At 36.7% G+C, this 18639-nt stretch overlaps 2 protein-coding genes across 23 annotated transcripts in view; both read left to right on the top strand.

Annotated features, from left to right (window-relative positions):
- The window catches only part of Mbnl1 (muscleblind like splicing regulator 1), a 170242-nt gene that overhangs the window by 58003 nt on the left and 93600 nt on the right, over positions 1 to 18639 (top strand). The gene's annotated exons all lie outside the window — the stretch shown is intronic.
- LOC130865742 (cytochrome c oxidase assembly protein COX16 homolog, mitochondrial-like) overlaps positions 15146 to 18639 on the top strand; it is a 30398-nt gene continuing 26904 nt past the window's right edge. The window contains exon 1 of the mRNA XM_057756717.1: positions 15146 to 15268. Within this exon, the coding sequence (XP_057612700.1) occupies positions 15146 to 15268 (123 nt within the window). The remainder of the gene's footprint in view (positions 15269 to 18639) is intronic.

Raw genomic sequence — 18639 nt, 5'->3', positions numbered from 1 at the left:
CTCTGCATTTTGATTGGTGTGGTTTAGAGAGTTATCTTAACTGAGTGACTATTTTTTAAACTATCAGACAAACAAAATGGAAGATGTAAAACTACTTAAGGCACAGATTCTTGCTGTTTTCCTTTCTTTTGTAAGAATTTAACATACTGCTTCTCTCTTTTCCTCATTAAATCTTTTTCATTGTGTTAGAGTGATCAAGGGAAAACTACTTTAACCCAAAGTATCATAGAGTGTAAACAGGTAAAGTTTGCCTGCATGTCAGATGTCTGCAAGTACTCACATTCATTCAGTAGTCTCCTAGTAGTGCTGTGTAAGTTCTCGTGATCTGTAGGGTAAACCTAGTGTCGTGGGAGTGGAGCATGCATCCAGTTCACTCGTGCTTCCAAACACGGAGTGCTTCTCAGACCCAAAGCCACACAGGGACCTGGGGTGTGTTGTTTATCCTGTCATTTTCCTTGCTAAGGGTATGTGGAGGACTTGAGCTATTGGCATCACTAATCCATTACCTTTCATGCTGAGCAGCATCTCAGCCTTCCCACAGACCTAGACAAAGATTCTTATTTTCTTACAGAGAGATCCTAGGAAGGAAATTTTGAGGCTTTTTTTTTTTTTTTTTTTTTTTTTATAAACTTGAACAGACACACATTCTGTACTTTTAGGGGAATAATTTTCAGTGTTTTTTACTTAGGTCAGAATTCCTGAGAGTCAGTAGAGATGGGTAAACAAATGACCTGTGATCACACTGCTGATAGAGATTCATATGCATAAACTCAAGTAAAAGGGACTGGAAAGGTTGAACTGAAAATATTTAGTTGTGCGATGTATTGTGTATTAGAACAGTAATTTCCTGTGAATTTCACTGAAGCAATAACACTAGATAATATTAATTCTAGTAAGCATTAATTTAATAGTCATTTACAATATGCTAAACAACTGTAGTTTTGTAAATAACATATTTCTTGTATAGTTATCACCAAATACATGTCTACTTATATCAGCTCTATTTGACATTAATATTTGGTTTTTTTACAATTTTGAGTTATGCTTGATTTGTTAGGAAAAAAACATTTTTATACTATGGAGTTTTTATTTTGAGAATTTAGTGACAGTTTTCAAACTATAAAACAGATTATATACTATAATTTGATTGGCAGGCTAACTTCAAAATGTCTCTGGGCCTTGGCCTCACCCTTTCTTCTTTTGTTTCCTCCAAAATCTCTGCAACTTTCAACCCATCTAGTTTAGGACCAGGTGGATGTGATCTTTCTGAGTCCCAGAGACAGGCAGATGCGATGTAAGCATCTGAGCTGTAAAAGGTTAGAGTCAGCTTTCAGTACTCCCACTCCACAGCATTTGGCATCAGCAGGAGTTTGAATTTTCGTCAGTTGTCTAAGCCTGTTCTGTGTCTTCTGCAGTTCCCACTGTTCAGGATTCTTCATCTTAAGTTCCCGAGAAGCACAGGTCTGCTAAATTTAGCATTATTTCAGTACTGTAAGATGGACTGGGCAGCACCAAGAACCCAACCTTTTCTGGGAAGAGCAGAAGAGGTAAAACCTGGTACAGTCAAAGTCTAACAGAGGTCCCTTGGTCTGCACCATGGTTTTCCTGACCTCTCATTGGCTGATTTGTCTTGGATTGCTGGGAACTATAGTGGTTGCTCAGCTATTCCCTGATTAAAATCATTTTTCAGGTACTGTGCAAAGAGATTAATGATGTTCTAGTTTCAGCCACCAGGATGAGAGAATTACAGAAATTACTACCCCCAGAAAAGTCTCAGAATCCAAAAAAATCTCTTTGGCAAGCATGGGAGTGTGGTGACCACTGAAGTATCTAAAGGGGAACTTCAGTACTCCTCCACCAAAGAGGCCAGCGCTTTGTTTTGGTTGTCAATAAAACTTGATATCACAGAAATTAGTTTTTGTTTATGTAGATGCTTCTTTTACTTTCCTATTAAATAAAATAAATAAATAAATAAATAAATGTATGTATATGTTAGTGAACTTTGTATGGCACAAGAGTCTGTTGTTACCATAATTTTCATTTGTACTTCCTTTGCAAATGTAATTTTTATTTATTTGGTGTAGAGTAAAATGAGTTAATAGACACTAAATTCCTTTGTGTTGATCACTGTCTTCATTTTATGACAATACCTTTACAACAACTCTTTGATATAGTATTTGACAAACAGGCACAGTGAAATACAGAGAAGTCAGATGTGGGACAACTAGTAAGCTGGGGCTCCATGCCTGGTGGTTTGAATGCAATTTTCATACCCAGTCACACCATACCAAACATTGCTTTACAACTTACATATCCGTGTGCAGAGGCCTCAACAAAGAAATCACAGCAGCGCTTCAGCATACATAGTTTTACAGGAAACATTGAAGGCATTGGGCCTTCAGCAGTAAATAAACACACATAATTATGTTTTGACTTAACAAGTAGATCAAGAATGGAACCCAAGATTTAACAGGAAGATTGTGGTTTCAGACACAAAGGTTGAGTCTGTTCTAAATTATAAGAAAATGAGTTCAAGTTTACCTTCACAGACAGTGCCACTATATCAGCTAGATAGCTGTCTCAGTGTATAGAAAGAGGGACTGAAGAGATGGTGCTTAAGAACACTTGCTGCCCTCCCAAAGAACCCAGGGTTAGTTCCTAGCCCCCACCCAGTGTTTTTCAACTATCTGTAACTCCAGTTCCAGAAGGTTCTATGCCTTCTAAACCCCGTGGTTACAAGCCATGCAGGTAGTACACATACATACATGCATATAAAATAAAATCAATGTATAAGAAGAAATATGACCCAGTTTCTTCATTGTTTGAGTTAACTCAGTTAAAGCATCCAGGCCACTCTGAGAAACCAAAGTAACTTTAAGTGTTCTGGGCTTTGCTCTAAAACTTCAACCACTAATTAAACCCAGGAGATTCCACAAACACATTGTAGGCTCCATTTTTTTTCACAGATTTTAAATATAATTTTATTATAGTAACAATTAAGGGTCAGATGTGAAAAACAAAGACATTTAGGAGCTGAGAAGGGCTATGGATTGAATAATTTAAAGAGGATAACAAGCATGTTCTGCTCAGACTTTGCAAAGGCAGAAGTTAAAAATTCTGGTTTCATGGTATTGTTTATGGGGAGACCTGTGTAAAGACGGAATGAAGTGGAGGCTAGGAGGAGTTGTGGTTTATAGGGAGACCTGAGTTAGGAGGGGGATGGGGTGGAGGTTAGGAGGGGGTGGGGTTTACAGGGAGACCTGAGTTAGGAGCAGGTGGTGTGGAGCTCAAGAGGGGAAACTCCTCAACAGTAATGGGAAGGTCAATGTGAGAGCAAACTGAAGACGGGAAGGGAGGGGCATCTTTAGTGGTTTAACTTTACCTTTTCCCATAACTACTTACTGACTCTGAAACCACAAATGGGAACAGAAACAGAGAGTCCCTAAAAGAAAAACTCAAAAGTCCCAGACCCAATGCTTAGGGTACTGTCTTGGATGACCCCACTTAGATGGAACTCTATTTTAACCCAAGGTCTCAGTTTCAATGCTTATAGAATGCTACAGTTAGCTGAATTTATCTAGTGGTGCATATGTTGTATTTTGTGTTGGTGTGAGTTTGAGGCTTGACTATCAGGTCCCAAATCTTGTTGATTCAGGGCCCAAAGGAGTCCAGTATGCAGTTAGAGTTATCTCTGCCTGCAGTGCAGACTTAGAGTTGCTCATATCTACATCCAGGCTGTTCTTACATGAGGCAGGGACCATCTGCAGTTAATAGTTGTCAGGAAATTACACAAAATAAAACACAGAAAATTAAAGTTAGCAAAGCTGGGAAGTTTTCCTATCATCTTCAATTTCTGCACAAGATACAGACATAATCAGTGTTTAGGATCTGCCTGTGATGGATAAATTACACGTGTAATTCATTCTTTCCCATGTTACTGCATTCAGGCGATAATTTGCTTTCAGAAATCATTGCTCATCTAATATTCTAAAATTGTCCGTAGACTGAAAACAAGTCTAGTAGCTTGTCCCTATGGAGGAAGCACTTATATCCAAACAGCTTCTAAAGAGGGCAGAAAACTTTTTAAAGAGGCATTGGAGAAAAACAGACAAAGTCCTCTTTGGTCAATGACATTGTTTCTCTATAAAGATTATTCTCCTGAAAGAGAGGCAACCCCCAGAAGAAAGATGAAGAAACACTTAAAGAATTAATTATTAAATAAGGAATCCTGCTAAGGAAGATTTGTGTCCTGAATGAATTATCCCACCATTATCTCATATCTCTTCATGGCTAAGTGGTGACTAATGAGATCTAAGTCTAGCCATGAGAAAAGATTATCATCATGGTTTTATTTATTGGACTCTTTTATTTTCTCTGAGGAACTTTTGTTTCCAGGCATTGTTTCCCATGAATTCTAGCAGAGTTAAAAAAAAAAAATGAAAGCAAACATCCACATAAGAAACTTAAATAGATTTAAAAGTAACAAAATAAATTCCCAAACACCCCCAAATGAAAAAAATAGTACAAAACTATCAAAAGCCCGGAACAACCCTTAGCTCAGCTTCTGACGGATTATTCATGTTTAATCATTATTCATGTTTAATAAGAGTCATTTACATAAAAAATATTTTTACAGTGGGATCTATTTCAATAGCTTCTTTAATACTTGTAAACCTGTGATTGAAGTTTAGTAGCTTAGCAATGTATGATCGAATTCAAAGTTTTCAATAGGCGGAGCAGTAAATGCAGAGGGGCTTTAGCATCTTTATTAGTGACTGTTGGCTTCTGTAATTCCTGCCAAGGATGAATAATGATAGGGAATATATATATATATATATATATATATATATATATATATATATATATGCTAAAGATTTAACTAAGATCTAATTAAAGCCTTAGAGGGCTGAGGAAGTGACTCGGTGGATCAGAACACTAGTTAAACAAGCATGAAGACCTGCATCCAAATCTGAAACTGGGGGACAAAGACAGGCAGAACAGAGAAGCCAGTTGGCAGCCAAACCTCTCTGAAAAGGCAACCTGCTGGTTCAGTGAGAGGTGCTGTCCAAAGGCCTTACAGTGTCCACCTGCATAGATACCAGGTAAACTATAAAATATGTGCTACTTACATATCTTAGTTGCAGGAACAGACACTATTCTTGCCCTGTTCATTGCTCGCTCTACTACACATTGTGAAACCCCCACAAAATATGCCTCTGTTGCTAGACTTGGGTTTGTTGTGAGATCATAAAATACTAGAATTTTGATTCTCGTCGATTTGTTCTAAAACACACTGCAAACATTTAGTCTGTGGAGAAGTGGGATAATTGGCATGTTTTCAGCAGAGTGGTCAGACTGCTGGTTTTAATACGGCAAGAGAGTTACGTAAGCACATCATCACCGTCTGTGATCCTGTGAGAAACTTGAGTCACATTGATTTTTAGACAACATATTTAGAAATCATTAATTTTACTCAACTGATTTGTTCATCATCTACCTGTTATGTAAAGTAGAAAGTTCAGAACCAGTTAAGTTACTTTTCCAAGGTCACACTGTCAGAGGCAGCTTCCCTGGTACTTGAACACAGGTAGTCTTATCTAAATGATTAATACTGAGAAACATATGGCATGGTCTTGTGCCTACATTCTGCATTTAATTGCCAATGAATTCCTATATGTAAACGTTGCGCAAGTATTGTGTTGCGTTGCAACCATTGCCTGAATTTAAAGGGTACGTTTAAAAACAAACTCTTGCAACATGCTTTCTTAATAATACAGTCTCTGAATGATTGCTAATAACATACTCTCATTCAAAATGTGAAACATTTCATTTTTATCCAGCGGCCTTAGAACATAGAATATAAGTCTCAGATCAAGTTGCATTTGCATGTTTACCCACCACACAGAGAACAAATGAGGTAGCAGATCAAAATACAGCGTGTGCTAGAAAACAAATTCACCAGAGTCCCCGGCATCTGAGACAAAGGTCAGCAGTGACGTGAAAGGGCAGTAGATAAGGAGGCCGCTCAGTTAATGGCTACCCCTAGTTCTTTCGGGTAAAACGGAGTATCTCTTTTATTAACTGGATAGCTGAGTCCATGCAGATGCAGATATCATTTTGCATGAGATTAAGATTTCATCTTATTTTGTGAGTTTTACTGGGAATAATAATTGTGAAGTCTTCCGTGTGTATTATGTGACATTAGAATGTAGGTCCCACTCAAAGCTTTGATTCTTGAAACATCTTCCTGTCATGTGTTGTATTTATGTGTTTATGACCTCGAATAGGACAGTTCGGGAATTATCTAGGACAAAAATTATAGTAAATTTTTATTCTTTGTATATCTTCAATATTTACTTACTATACTAATAATGCCAAAACATCTAGTTCAAGTAATTTTTCATGTAATATAATAATTTTATTAAATAATTTGAAACCGCTTATATCTTTCTTTTTAAGACTTTTGTATCACAGTTAAATGGAATAAAAATGACTATAAATAAATTACAGATTTCATTTTTCAAGATGTGGCAGAGAGAGTATATTGTGCTAAAAAACTTGGCTTTAAGAACATTAAATAAATTCTTAGGTTTCTTAGATAGTTCATAAGTATTAGTGTAATCCCAAACTCTTAATAAAGAGATATATCAAATATTAGGGCTCATACGTCTCTCTTGGCAACACACGAGTCTTCTCCCAGAGCAGTTCAATTTCACAGTACTAGCTGGTAGGACAAGAGCCCTTTCCGCAGAGGATCAGTAGTGCGTTTCCATTAGCCAGTGTCTTGAATATATTGATTTAGACAAAAAAATTAGTTAGAAATATATATATATTTTACAAAATTGAAAGCTTCATGGATTCATGGATTCTGATATACCAAACTGGCTTTTTCTCTAGAACCACTTAGAATACAGGGAAACCTTTGTGGTGTTTTTTTGCCCTTAGATTTCATTTCTCTGACTTCTCTGTTTCCTTTATTAATTTTCTATAGATTGAGGTTTGCTTTTTCATTCTCCTTGGTGTTTTCTGAGTGTCTATGTTGGACTTCACTCGGTTTTTATGGAATTAAACTTTTCCTGAAAACTTTAATTTCAAATAAACATTGATGCCAAGAGTGATGAGAATGTGGCCAGCAGGGGTTTACTTAGAGCCTTCTGCTGCCCCTTAACTCTTAGTCTGATGTGTGTGTTCAGAGTGATCACACAAAGCCACATGCCAAGAGTTCTGTAAGTTAGAGACAAAGCAAGCAGCAAACCCACCTTCTGCACAGAGAGTCCATTCAACCAGGCCTTTTTACTGCAAAGGAGTCTGTGACTTTCGTCTTTCCCTTATCTCGTGCTAGTTCGTCATTTATAACATTGCTTCAAAGGATTGAGAGGATTCAGTAAAATCTACTACATCATATAAATCTCTAAATATGTGGATGTCCCATACAATACAGAACATCATGTTGTTCTGGTCTGAATGTTGGAATTCAGTTTGAATTATCATTTTCTTTTGTATGAGAAACTTTGTCTCAGTTTAGAATAAATGTAATTATTTTGCATATTATACTGTACAAAGGTAACTGTGTTGGTTTATTGTAAAATCTAAAAGGTACTAAAAGGTATAAACACAGTCTTATACAGTAGGCTGTTTACTTACCTATCATGAACAGAAAACAACCCCTAAACCGAGCATAAATTTGACTTCACATTAGTGAGGCAGTATTACTGGAATAATTCTTGCCTGTTCCTAAAACCCATTTAATAAATGTAGTCATCCACGAATGGAAAACAGTTATAAACATCTGTGCTGACATTAATCCCATCCAAAATAAATGCTTCTTTAGTTCTTTGCTGTTCTACAATAATCATATTTTACATTGCAAATGCAATATGTGAATATAATACTAAAAGATTCACACATTTTAAAGATTTTATTATTTAATTAAATATTTATGTATGTGTGTATGTTTATGCATGTGGGTATGTGCATGTGTGAGCACAGGTGCCCATAGAGACTACAGGTGTTGGATCCTCCATAGTTGGAGTTTCAGATGACTGTGACCTTGTGTAGATGCTAGGAGTATAGCTTGGGTCTTTTGAAAGAGTAGGATGGGCTCCTCACCACTAAGCCATTTCTCTAGTCCTATAATATATGCTTTTTTTAAAATGTAAAACTTATATTTATTCAGTAAAGTTCCTGCCCACGGTAGCATAAATCTTAAGTCCACTTTTTTGTGTTTCATTCTCTTATTCTTTTGCTCCTTTTATATTTACATGTATATCTCAAGCCACAGATTCATCTTTGTCTTTGTTAGATTCCAGAGAGTTTCTGATAATGTAGAGTATAAACCTCAGGTCTGTCCACACTCCCTCTTTAATGGTGTAAAGATCGCACCCCAAAATATTCTGATTTTAATCTATTTTTTTTTCTTTTTATACTTGTCGTAGACAGGGAACCAGTGCGAGCTATTGAAATAATCCAAGCTATCCAAAAGCATTATTAACCTAACTCAAAAGTTTGAGACTTGACGGGGTTAAGAGAAGAATCCTTTCTCTTTCTTTGTCAGCAAGGGAACAGCATGATATGCAAATGTTGCTTTTATATCCTAAGTATGAGTTGTGCACTGGCTGGTGCAGTTAGCCATGCCACACTGCCTTCTTGTTAAGACTGTTATTGGGTTTTGCCCGTGCTGTATTGCTTTGTATTGATTTTGTGTGTGGCAATGAGTTAACTGTATTATTTAATGTTAAAGGAAGATCAGATATGTGTTCAGTGGAGTTGCTTGTAGACTTTTAATTGAATTGGTTATTTTGAGTTTTTCGCATGTTGAGAGACAATTAGGAGAAAAGTATAGGATTACCTTTGAAGGCAGGAAAAATAAAATGTATCTTCAACTTTCTGGTAGTTGCCATAAGTGGTATAATCCTATTTTCTTGCAATCATGAAATCAGTTTGTAGTTAGTTAGCAGATGTGTAAGATTTGAAATTTCACTTCTGTGTGTCTTATAAAAGCCAAATATGTTTAGCACTATAAAATACTCAGGATTTCTCAAGACAATTTCACTTCTATAAGAGTAGTTCCATGATGAAGCTGTATTATAGGTTCTGTAGCGAGAGAATAACAGTGTGTAAGCATGTTGCTGCTGACATTTGGGGGTCATGGAGATGGAAAACTAAGCCAAGGATTAAGTTGGGGATCAGAGGAGAGATTTTATTATCTTAATGGATTGCTCCCTGTTTCATAATTTTTTAAAGATGAAACAGGGCTAATATTTACTTACTTTCTTTGACATTGATAATCTGATTTTCCAAGCTTTTTCTTTTTCCGTGTGTGCATGTCTCTGACTGCTTGTGTGTGCAGGTTACACATGCACATTGTGCACCTGACTGCACATCTGGAAGGCAGTTTAAGATCAGGTGTTTTCCTCAATTGCTCTCTAATTGATTCACTGAGTCTGTGTCAGTCACCGATCCTAGAGCTCTGTGGTTTGGTTTCTACATCCTGCAGACATGTCCCAGGTTCCTCATCTGTGCCTCCCGATTGCACCTGAAATATAGATGCCTACCACCCTTGACTGAGCTTTCTCCCTAGCTCCCAAACTTCAAATAATTCATCTCTTTATGTAAAGGATATGTCAAGCATGCTACCATGCTCATCCTTGTCTGCTAATGAGTGTCAATTTTCATTCTAGCATTTCACTTGGCTCTAATGAATAAAAAGGTTTTATGTCCCATCAGCTCCAAGGCACGAGCCAAACCAGAGTTAGAGAAAGATCTTCAGAAGACGAGTTTCTCTAGATAAAACCAGGATTCAAAGTGCACATGGTTATGCTTGTGCTCCCTCTCTGCTTGCTGTCTCTCAGTAAGGCCACGTTTTGTTAATCCTATGACGTTATGGTTCTCGATGTGTTTTTAATTAATTTGCTTTTGGTTGAGCTGATGGTAGCATGTACTGGGGCATTGTGACCCAGAACCTTTTGCCACCCCTGACTTGTTTGACAACTGTATGAATTTTGAGAAGCAACCAAGTTTTTTTGAAATGCATATTAAATAATTGGCCTCAATCACCCTTTTAGGAATTTTAACAGTAGAATTGTGAAAGCACTGTCTTAAAGGAAGAAGGAATATGAGGGGTAGTGTAGATCAGACAACTTGCAAATGCCTCGGAGAGTCTTTCTGCCCTTGCTGAGGGACCAGTGTATGAAGATAGGGTCCACTTCAGTGGGTGGAAGTCAGTATTCTCATGGTTTTTCTGCAGAGTGTCCAAGGGCAGTTTGTTCCAGGTTTCTATACAAAGTCTGTGGCCCTCAGAAATGTGCATTTTCTTACCCCACAATTTGCTCTATGTCTCAACTTAGTCAGAGCCTCTAACAGACAGGATTAGATGCTTTCTACAGCTCTATATTCCTGATTAACAACGCTTGCTTTACCATAGCTCTGTAGGGCTGTACTAAGGACTCTTGTCTGCGAAGGATAAAATTATCCAGGAACCTTGAAGTATTCTAGATGTATACAGAGCTGGCTTTTCTTCTTAGTACTGTAGAGACATTTTTAGAAGGCATTTTTTTAAAAATATCTTTCTTACCTTCTAAATTGGTGGACAGAAGATAAAGTAATTCATTTTATTAAATTTTTATTTTCTTTTTCTTTTTTGCTGTTTCCCATGGCCTTTGTTCTCAAAACGAGAAAAGAACCTGAAGTACACTGACTGTGATAAGTATGTATCCATTTAGTACAAATCCTTTTTCCTGTATCTTCCCTGTTGACGATAGGTTGTCCTGTCTGTACGGTGATATATTGTCTTTTAAAACACTATTACAATTATATTGTTTAGCAATATGGATTTTCGATGAATACTTAGTATGGTTTTATATTATTTTGTTTGTTATAGAGTTTCATGTCTTTGTATACTTTATTTAATTTTTATAAATCTTCAGATAATTCTATCAAGCTACTTGAAAAAACCTACTTAATCATCTTTAAATTTCTAATTTTTCCTTTTGTTTAATAGTGAAGTGATTAGAAAGGATGATAATCTGGTAGAAGTTAAGGTTTGTTAACTTTGTTCTTTCTCTTTGCTTTGAGGTTTACTTATATAAGGAGCAGTCATCCTAGGTTCTTAGGAAAAGGTCGTCTCATACGGGTAGTCCAGCATACCTAATGCTGTCAGGTTAGAACTCTGAGTATAAACACCATGATGTTCTAGGACACAGGGAAAAGAGATGGTTCTACTTAGGCTGTGGTGAGCTTTGACAGCATGAGGAAGTCAACAAGCCAATTCTCTAAAAAGGCTTCTCAGGAAGCTGTGCTTATAACGAGTTGAAATACTGTTCCAGAGAAAAGCAGGGCACCATTGGTGGAAAAAGACAGATTTGAAAGTACTTGCACTTTGAGCTCAATTTTACCAGTAAAATGTATTTATCTTAAAAAACATTCCTGAAAGGATCACATTTAATGCATTTCAAATTGATGAGTAAGTCTTGAAACCCCCCTCAGGTAATTCTAGAATACTGTTACCAGTTTTGGTTTGGTCATCATGTTGGAACTGTAAAGATTTTATTTCACAACATGTATGTTATATTCAAATAGCATAAATAGTTATCAGCACAAGCAGAAAGATAAAGTGTTTTAGGTTTATAAAATTAATGCAGATTTCTTCCACTGTCTGGTTCAATACTGCATTTGAATTAAAGTAGGTCTTGATCGATGGAAAATCATTTGCTGTGGGTTTACAGATCTCATTCTCCATAGCTTGGAAGATGCATTGGCCAGAAGCAACTGTTCACTTACACATAGTTCTTTCATGAGCTTGATGGTTTTGGCCCCAGGTTTATCATTACTCCATATGTCTGTGAAGAGACAAGCTGCAGTCTCATTTCTAAGCCATAACCAGCAAGTAAGCCAGTTTGAGGAATAGCAATGAATCAATACAGACTTGAAGAACAGACCAAGATTACAGCCAGCTCTCAAAGTATAGTACTTAGCTTTCATGGTTATTGTGATTTTCCAGTATTGGGTCAGTGTTTAAAATGTCATATACTACCTACTCTATTTTTATTTTGCTAGAGAAGAGGTTACCAACATTTTGAAGTAACCTAAAAGAGAAAGTAGATCCCAATGGCTGCACAAAGTCCTCATTAGAGTAAAAACAGCAGCAAGTCATTGAGTAATCAGCCTTCTAAATAATTAGTGTGTGTGTGTGTGTGTGTGTTTTGAGGAAAAAACACATTAGCATTGAAAATTTAGGTGGTAGATTTTATCTACACTTTTCAAGTCTGTATTTAAGATTTGCTATTTTTACACTTTGTGCATGCGATGTAAGAGTTTTGTTTAGCGTTTCGACATGAGTTTTTTTCTTTGCCACTTTCAGCATAAAATTCCCACGGACCACAGATTGCTGCCAGTGCAATCAGAAGAGGCCTAAGGAACGAGGCCATGTGACGTAGGCCCTTTACATATTAGGATAACAGGGAGTGAAGAGGGACAGGCTTAATTGTGTTCATCAATTTGTCAAGGTCACCAGGACCTCTGAAACCTGAGTACTTGCCAAGTCAAGTAGAAAAACCTGATGATGCTGTCTTCATCCCATGAGGACAGCAACATCAGCTCTCCTGACAGCTGAAAACCACTCTAGGTCCAGTCCGACTGAAATCTTTTTTTGAACAAAATGATGCTTTGTTTGTTGGTTGCATCAAAGTCCATAGCATGCTTTGCTCTTAAACAACAAGTTCTTCCACATTCCGTGCATGTTATGTATTATAGAGTAGACTATATTTTATAGTCAATCTGTCTGCATTTTCTCATATTCTCTTAAGCCCTAGAAGATTAGGAAGCTTTCCTTAGTGAACTTTTGTATGTGTGGTTCTTGGGATGTTATTGATATTCACCGAAGTGGAAGCAGTTATTTCTTCTTAACCTTGACCAGTAATTATTAGCTGATCTTAAATGCTTTTAAATTCAGCTTTAGGCTATCTATTTCCCTGCAGTTGGGAATCCCTTCTCTAAAGAACGCAGTACCCTCCATGGGAGAGACTCCTCCCATGGCAGAGCTGTGAAAATCTCTCTGGCAAGTTTCATGCACCTCTGACTGGTTCTGGCAGAGTGAAGGATCCTTTCTTTTCTGTAAGTGAATTTCTGGATCAGGTCCTTTTTTTTTTTTTTAAGAGTGAGTGCCTTTTTAAATGTTATCTTGCACTGGCTGCTCATAGGGACCTGCCCCCTTTGGCTGGCTATACATCCCATGTCTCTTGGAGGAGTGATAAATTGTTCATTGCAGTGGCACAATACAGTTATTTTGCTAAAGTCATTAACACTTATTCACGAATGCTTTGTTAGAAGCGTGGGACTTTCACAGAGAATGTTTAACCTTCAGCAGCTGCACATGGAGAAATCGTTGCATTATTGGTGCTTACTTTGTTTTGTTACTATATCGAGAATATTGGGAATAGCTTTTATCAGTTTTGTTAGGTTTTGGGAAGAGCATTTAGGATCCAGACTACAGCTGTTTTACTGTTGCATTTAATATAGAGTAAACAATACTAAAAAGGGAGTAGGATATTTTACAGTGATTTGTATATCCATGCTACACATAAAATACTAGAAAGACGTTTTCTAATTCTAAACACTTTATAGTTTGAAAGTTTTCAGTTTAAAGTAGGAGAGAATCCAAAGACACAAAATGCGTTCAGATTCTGCTAAATGCAGAATTAATCATTACTCTTAACCTCTCACCATCCTTGACAGAGATGTGATAGAAACCATGTTTTATAAGGCATGAATTTTTCGAGAGAGGAAAACACTCCAGATAAGAGTGGGTGCCGGCAGTTTCGGCACTTAAGCATCTGATTCTGGAGGCCACTACGTTTATCCACTTTGGAAGAGGATCATCAAGAGGGATTAAAAATTTAGCACTTGACACTTATTAAGGGTTAGAGTGGAATAATTATTTATGTAGCTGGCGATGCTGCAATCACCACTCGAGCATTGCAGTCGGTTGGGCACTTTCTGTCTCTTGTCAAGGAGCCTCACAGTTTTCATCTCCCTAAGAATAAGTCTCGCTGTCACATGGCTGTAGATGCTTCCTGATTCTTTCTTACTGTGTGTGTTATCAGAGGAGATATATCTTGTTAGAGTTCTGTAAAAGGACAGCTCTGTGAGCCACCTCTCCTTGCTGCGCAGTAGCCTCCTACGTCAGAACAATGGGTCCTTGTTCTCCTGGTGCTCAGAAGAGATGAGTGCCGACAGAGCCTTCATGTTCCATCCATTTCGGTTGTTGGTGGTTATGGGGCTAGTTTTTTTTTTCTTATCTTGAATGTTGGAAAATAAAAGGCCCAAGCGACAGCAGTTGAGTCTGGAATGGTCTTCTTCATCAGGCTGTGAAACATTTTGTATTGTAACTGCAGTTGTGGGCTTTGATTTTGCTTCCTATCTGTGAGGCACACAGTAGCATTATAAACTCAATCAAATCTGCTTTTAAATTCTTGAGGATTTTTGTTCTTTCTTTTAAAAATATGCACCTATCAAGTTCTTCCTAAGAGACCCTTCATCCCTAATTTACAGCCTGTTCATTCTCATTTTGGAAAAGTCAGATAATGCTATTATGTAGAAACTATTAAAAAAATTTTTAAATCATTTTTGAGGTAATTATGTGATTTTCCCCTCCCCTTTCCTCTATTCAAATCTGTCCATGCACTCCCCACCCTTTGTAAATTCATGACCTCTTTTTCTGATATTGTTGTTTTTTTATTAATGAAGGCTGAACTTTATAAATTATAAAGAAACTGTCTTCTATACATAACGTCCAAACAGTCATGCATTTAAGAGTGAACATTGTACCTCATAAGAGCACATTTTCACAGGCAAGTGCTGCTGTGCACATATTTGTCAATGCCAAATGAATGGAATGCCAGCAAATGAAACGTTGTTATTTTAACTACCGAGTTGAAAGGGTATGTCTTTCCAAGTTTTCTCCATGTCTTATCTAAACGAGATGCTCTCTCCTTTGCATCTCACTACATCTCACCAGGCACAACAAATACAAATATTTTGAAAAAATATAAACACTTTTCTTAGTTAAATAAAGTGTAAATAAAACTTTTCTTTCCTACTTGAAGCTGCATTCTCTGAAAAGAGTGCCCAAATGGATATTTCTATAGATATGGCACCAGAGGAAGATAATAAAAAAGATGAATTTGATGCAGTCACCACTGAAGTGAATGCTGAGGGCATGGCCCCTGAGGGCTTTAATTCTGGTATGAGCCTTTCTGATAACATGGCACCTGTGAGCAAAAAGACTCTTCAGACTGAGCATCCAGCAAGGGCGAGACACGAGGGGAATAGCATTCAATCTGATTCAGACTCATGTGAGGAAATGAACAAAGAAATGGAATATTACCAAGCACCAGTGATAGCTATTGAAGACTGAAGTTGACAACACTGTCATTGTTGTCAATGTGTCTTTGTGTGTGAGCATATTCCTGAACACACACATACAAGCTACTCAGTCCCTGTAATGTTTCTGGTATGCATGTCTTTTCAGGGCTGCTGAGAGCAGAAGAAACAATTTCACTCAGGGTAGAGGATACAGAATGATCAGACCTGAAAGCAATATAGAAAATGAACTTACATTTTCATTGTCATTTTACTGCAAAAATTCAGAGAGGCATAGCCAAACTACCCAGTCTCCTACTGCATATCATTGTGAGGTTTTCAGCTCCCTCCCTGTCTGGGTACTTTTCAAAGTGAGGGTATTCCTTCCTTAATCCCTGTGAATATTGATAGCCACTGGACTGCAGGAGAGGCTGCAGGTAAATACCATTTGACTTGTGTTGAATGTAAAGTAGAGTGGATTATGCAATACTATCAAAATAAGATAACGCAACCAATGCCCAAACCTTCCTCCATCCCCAAGATTAAAATTACTATTTAATCAGAGTCCTTACAGTTAGGTCATATATTTCATTAAAAATTGAAGAAGCCATGTTTTGAAAGTCTATGTCAAAGATATAAAAATAGCCATGAACATAAAATGTCAAAAGTATTTTAATTTAATTTAATTTGGAATAGCACAATGATAAAAAGTCCTCATATCTGTGTATCCTGTTCTCAGTCTGAAGGGTTGGACTGTAAAATACATTGATTTAAGTAAAGAAATTGGCTGAATTATTTTACCAACTGGACAGCAATATTATGGATTGATTTTTTTAAAATTTTAATCATACCTGGAAGTTTTTCTCCCTAATGTAGAAAACTGAAACTGTGACCTTTGCTTTGGCGTTTATAAGCATTAGGAGTACAAATCAATAATTAACTTGACCCCATGAAATTTAGGGGTCATACTCGGGAGATCAAGAAAACACCAAATGCAGTGTGGACAGACACTTAATGAAGCTCAGAAGCACCTTTCATATAAATGTAATAAGTGTATCCGTGTAATGAGTCACATTTGTACTCAGAAGCCAGTTGATCACTGGATTCTGTTAAATCAGCTGCGGGCTTCTGAAAACCAGATTTAGTAACAAGTCAGCAAAGGACTTGACAGATGCCGAAAATGGGAATATACTGGCCACTTCAGCTTGCTGGTTACTAGCTGCCTCTCTTTAGTATCGTATTCAGTTCTATGAGAAAGATAAATATTGTGTTTAAAACATATCTAAAATACTTTATTCATTGATAACTAACTTGATTATTGAGCGAGGGAACTTTGAAGTGCTATGATCCATGTGTTAGTAATCTGACCTTCTTTAATATACCTGTAAAATTTGCCTTTACTTTTTTAATGCTGTTCTTAATGTGTAACTAATGCTTTTAATGCTATAGTGTAAATATATTAATATTGATAAAAGTTCCTCATATACATCTATTCATGAGAGTACGTAAGCTAAAATGTTTTATGGTAAAAGTGCCTAGTCCTTTGATTGGTCTTGTTTCTTGATCCTGTTGTTCAGTATTCATTCAATACCTGACATGTAATTTGAAAATGTAGGACCTGCAAAAATACCCCTCCCTCCGTTTTTGGTTACAATGTCTGTTGCTGACCCAGGTCAGATGGTTTCTTTTAGCTGTGCTTTTGCTTTCAGCTTCTCTAGTAAGTAGCAAATCGTCTTTTGAGGCCAGAGAGTATTAGGAATAGTGTAGCAGGAAATCCTTTAGTAATAATCACAGTGCATTCATCCCCTGCAAAGAATGCTTTTTAAATGGCAAATGTCTTTAAGAGAAAGTATTTTCTTGAAGAATCTCTTAATTGTTTATTTTCATCGCTTTAACGTATCACAGTATTCTCCTTAGGAACTTAGTAGCTTAGAATATAAATTTAATATTTGCGTAGGGTCCTGTACACAACATTGATAACACTTGCAAACTGTCTTTTATTTACTCATTGTTCCACTGGCCCGTTCCTTTCACTCTCTCCAATTTTGTGTACTGGAGCTGTTGGGCTGTCTGCTTATCCGTGATGTCTCATTGGCAACTTAAGATTGGCTGTGGAAAGATGATTTACACCATGGAAATTGGCAAACACTACAATCCAAGGACAACTCCTTCTCCAGAGAGCCTCTTTGAGAAAAATTATCCTATGCTGAGTAGCCATGTAAAATTCCATTTTGATATGTTTTCTCCATATTATAGAGATATTTATCACATAACTTATTATTTCATGTACCAGCTGAGTGACAGCATTTACCTTATCCCTTCTGTGGTTCAGCTCCTGGTCTGTAATGTAGAAATAATAGTACCTCTTCCCTCACTCTACTTCCATTGATATAGATATAATTTTAGATTTTTTATAGATTTTTCTTTTTAGATAATTCATTTTCAAATGCATGAAAATCTTTTTTTCAGGAAGACAAGAAGGCATTTCTATGTCAAACACGTGAACGTTTGCCCATGGATATAAGTACATTGATTTAGGCTGTCCAGACTAGATTGTAAATAGCAAGCCCAACTTAGAAACCAATTTTTGTATCTGTGATGCTGAAATAGAAATACAGCTTGATTATTTTCCTAGACATCAATTCCTCTATTTTTTTTAATGTTATTTTTTCTGGGGTGTGTGTGAGTTTTTTTATTATTTCAATTTCGAACATATACAAAATAGATCAAGATATTTTAATAACTCATAGGTATATGTGTTTAAATTATATATACAGGAATACGCCAGCATTTGGTAGGCACATATCATGGATACACCAGTGAACATCTCGATTTGTTTTGTTCTGTCATCGTCTCCATCCCTCAGTTAATATTAAACAATGCCCAGACAACCTTGCCTTTCCTGTATACAGGAAGTTGGATCTCCAACTTCAAATTTCTTGGCCTTATTATCTAAAATCATGACAGTAAGATCCTCGGGAGTTGAGTAAATCACACTGACACAAAGAAACGTAAATGACTGTTTCATTTAAATTAGTCATTTTGAAAGTAAAATTAAAATCAAGAATACTGGAAATCCCCCTAAGACGAATGCAAATGAGACGATCCTGTGAGATTCCTCTGTAGTTATATGCGAGCTTCACTGGATGTCTAGTTTTAGAAAATAAGGATGAAATGCTAGTTTTTCATCATTTCTTCTAAGATGTATTTTGTACATATTAAAGAAAAGTTTGGGGTTCTTAAGATAACTGTTGAATAATAAGCATGTAGATATATATAGAA

The sequence above is a fragment of the Chionomys nivalis genome, chromosome 24, assembly GCF_950005125.1.
Source record: "Chionomys nivalis chromosome 24, mChiNiv1.1, whole genome shotgun sequence".
In the NCBI taxonomy this organism is placed as follows: Eukaryota; Metazoa; Chordata; class Mammalia; order Rodentia; family Cricetidae; genus Chionomys; species Chionomys nivalis.
The sequence above is the reverse complement of the archived record's forward strand: the minus strand, read 5'-3'. Positions and strand labels throughout refer to the sequence as shown.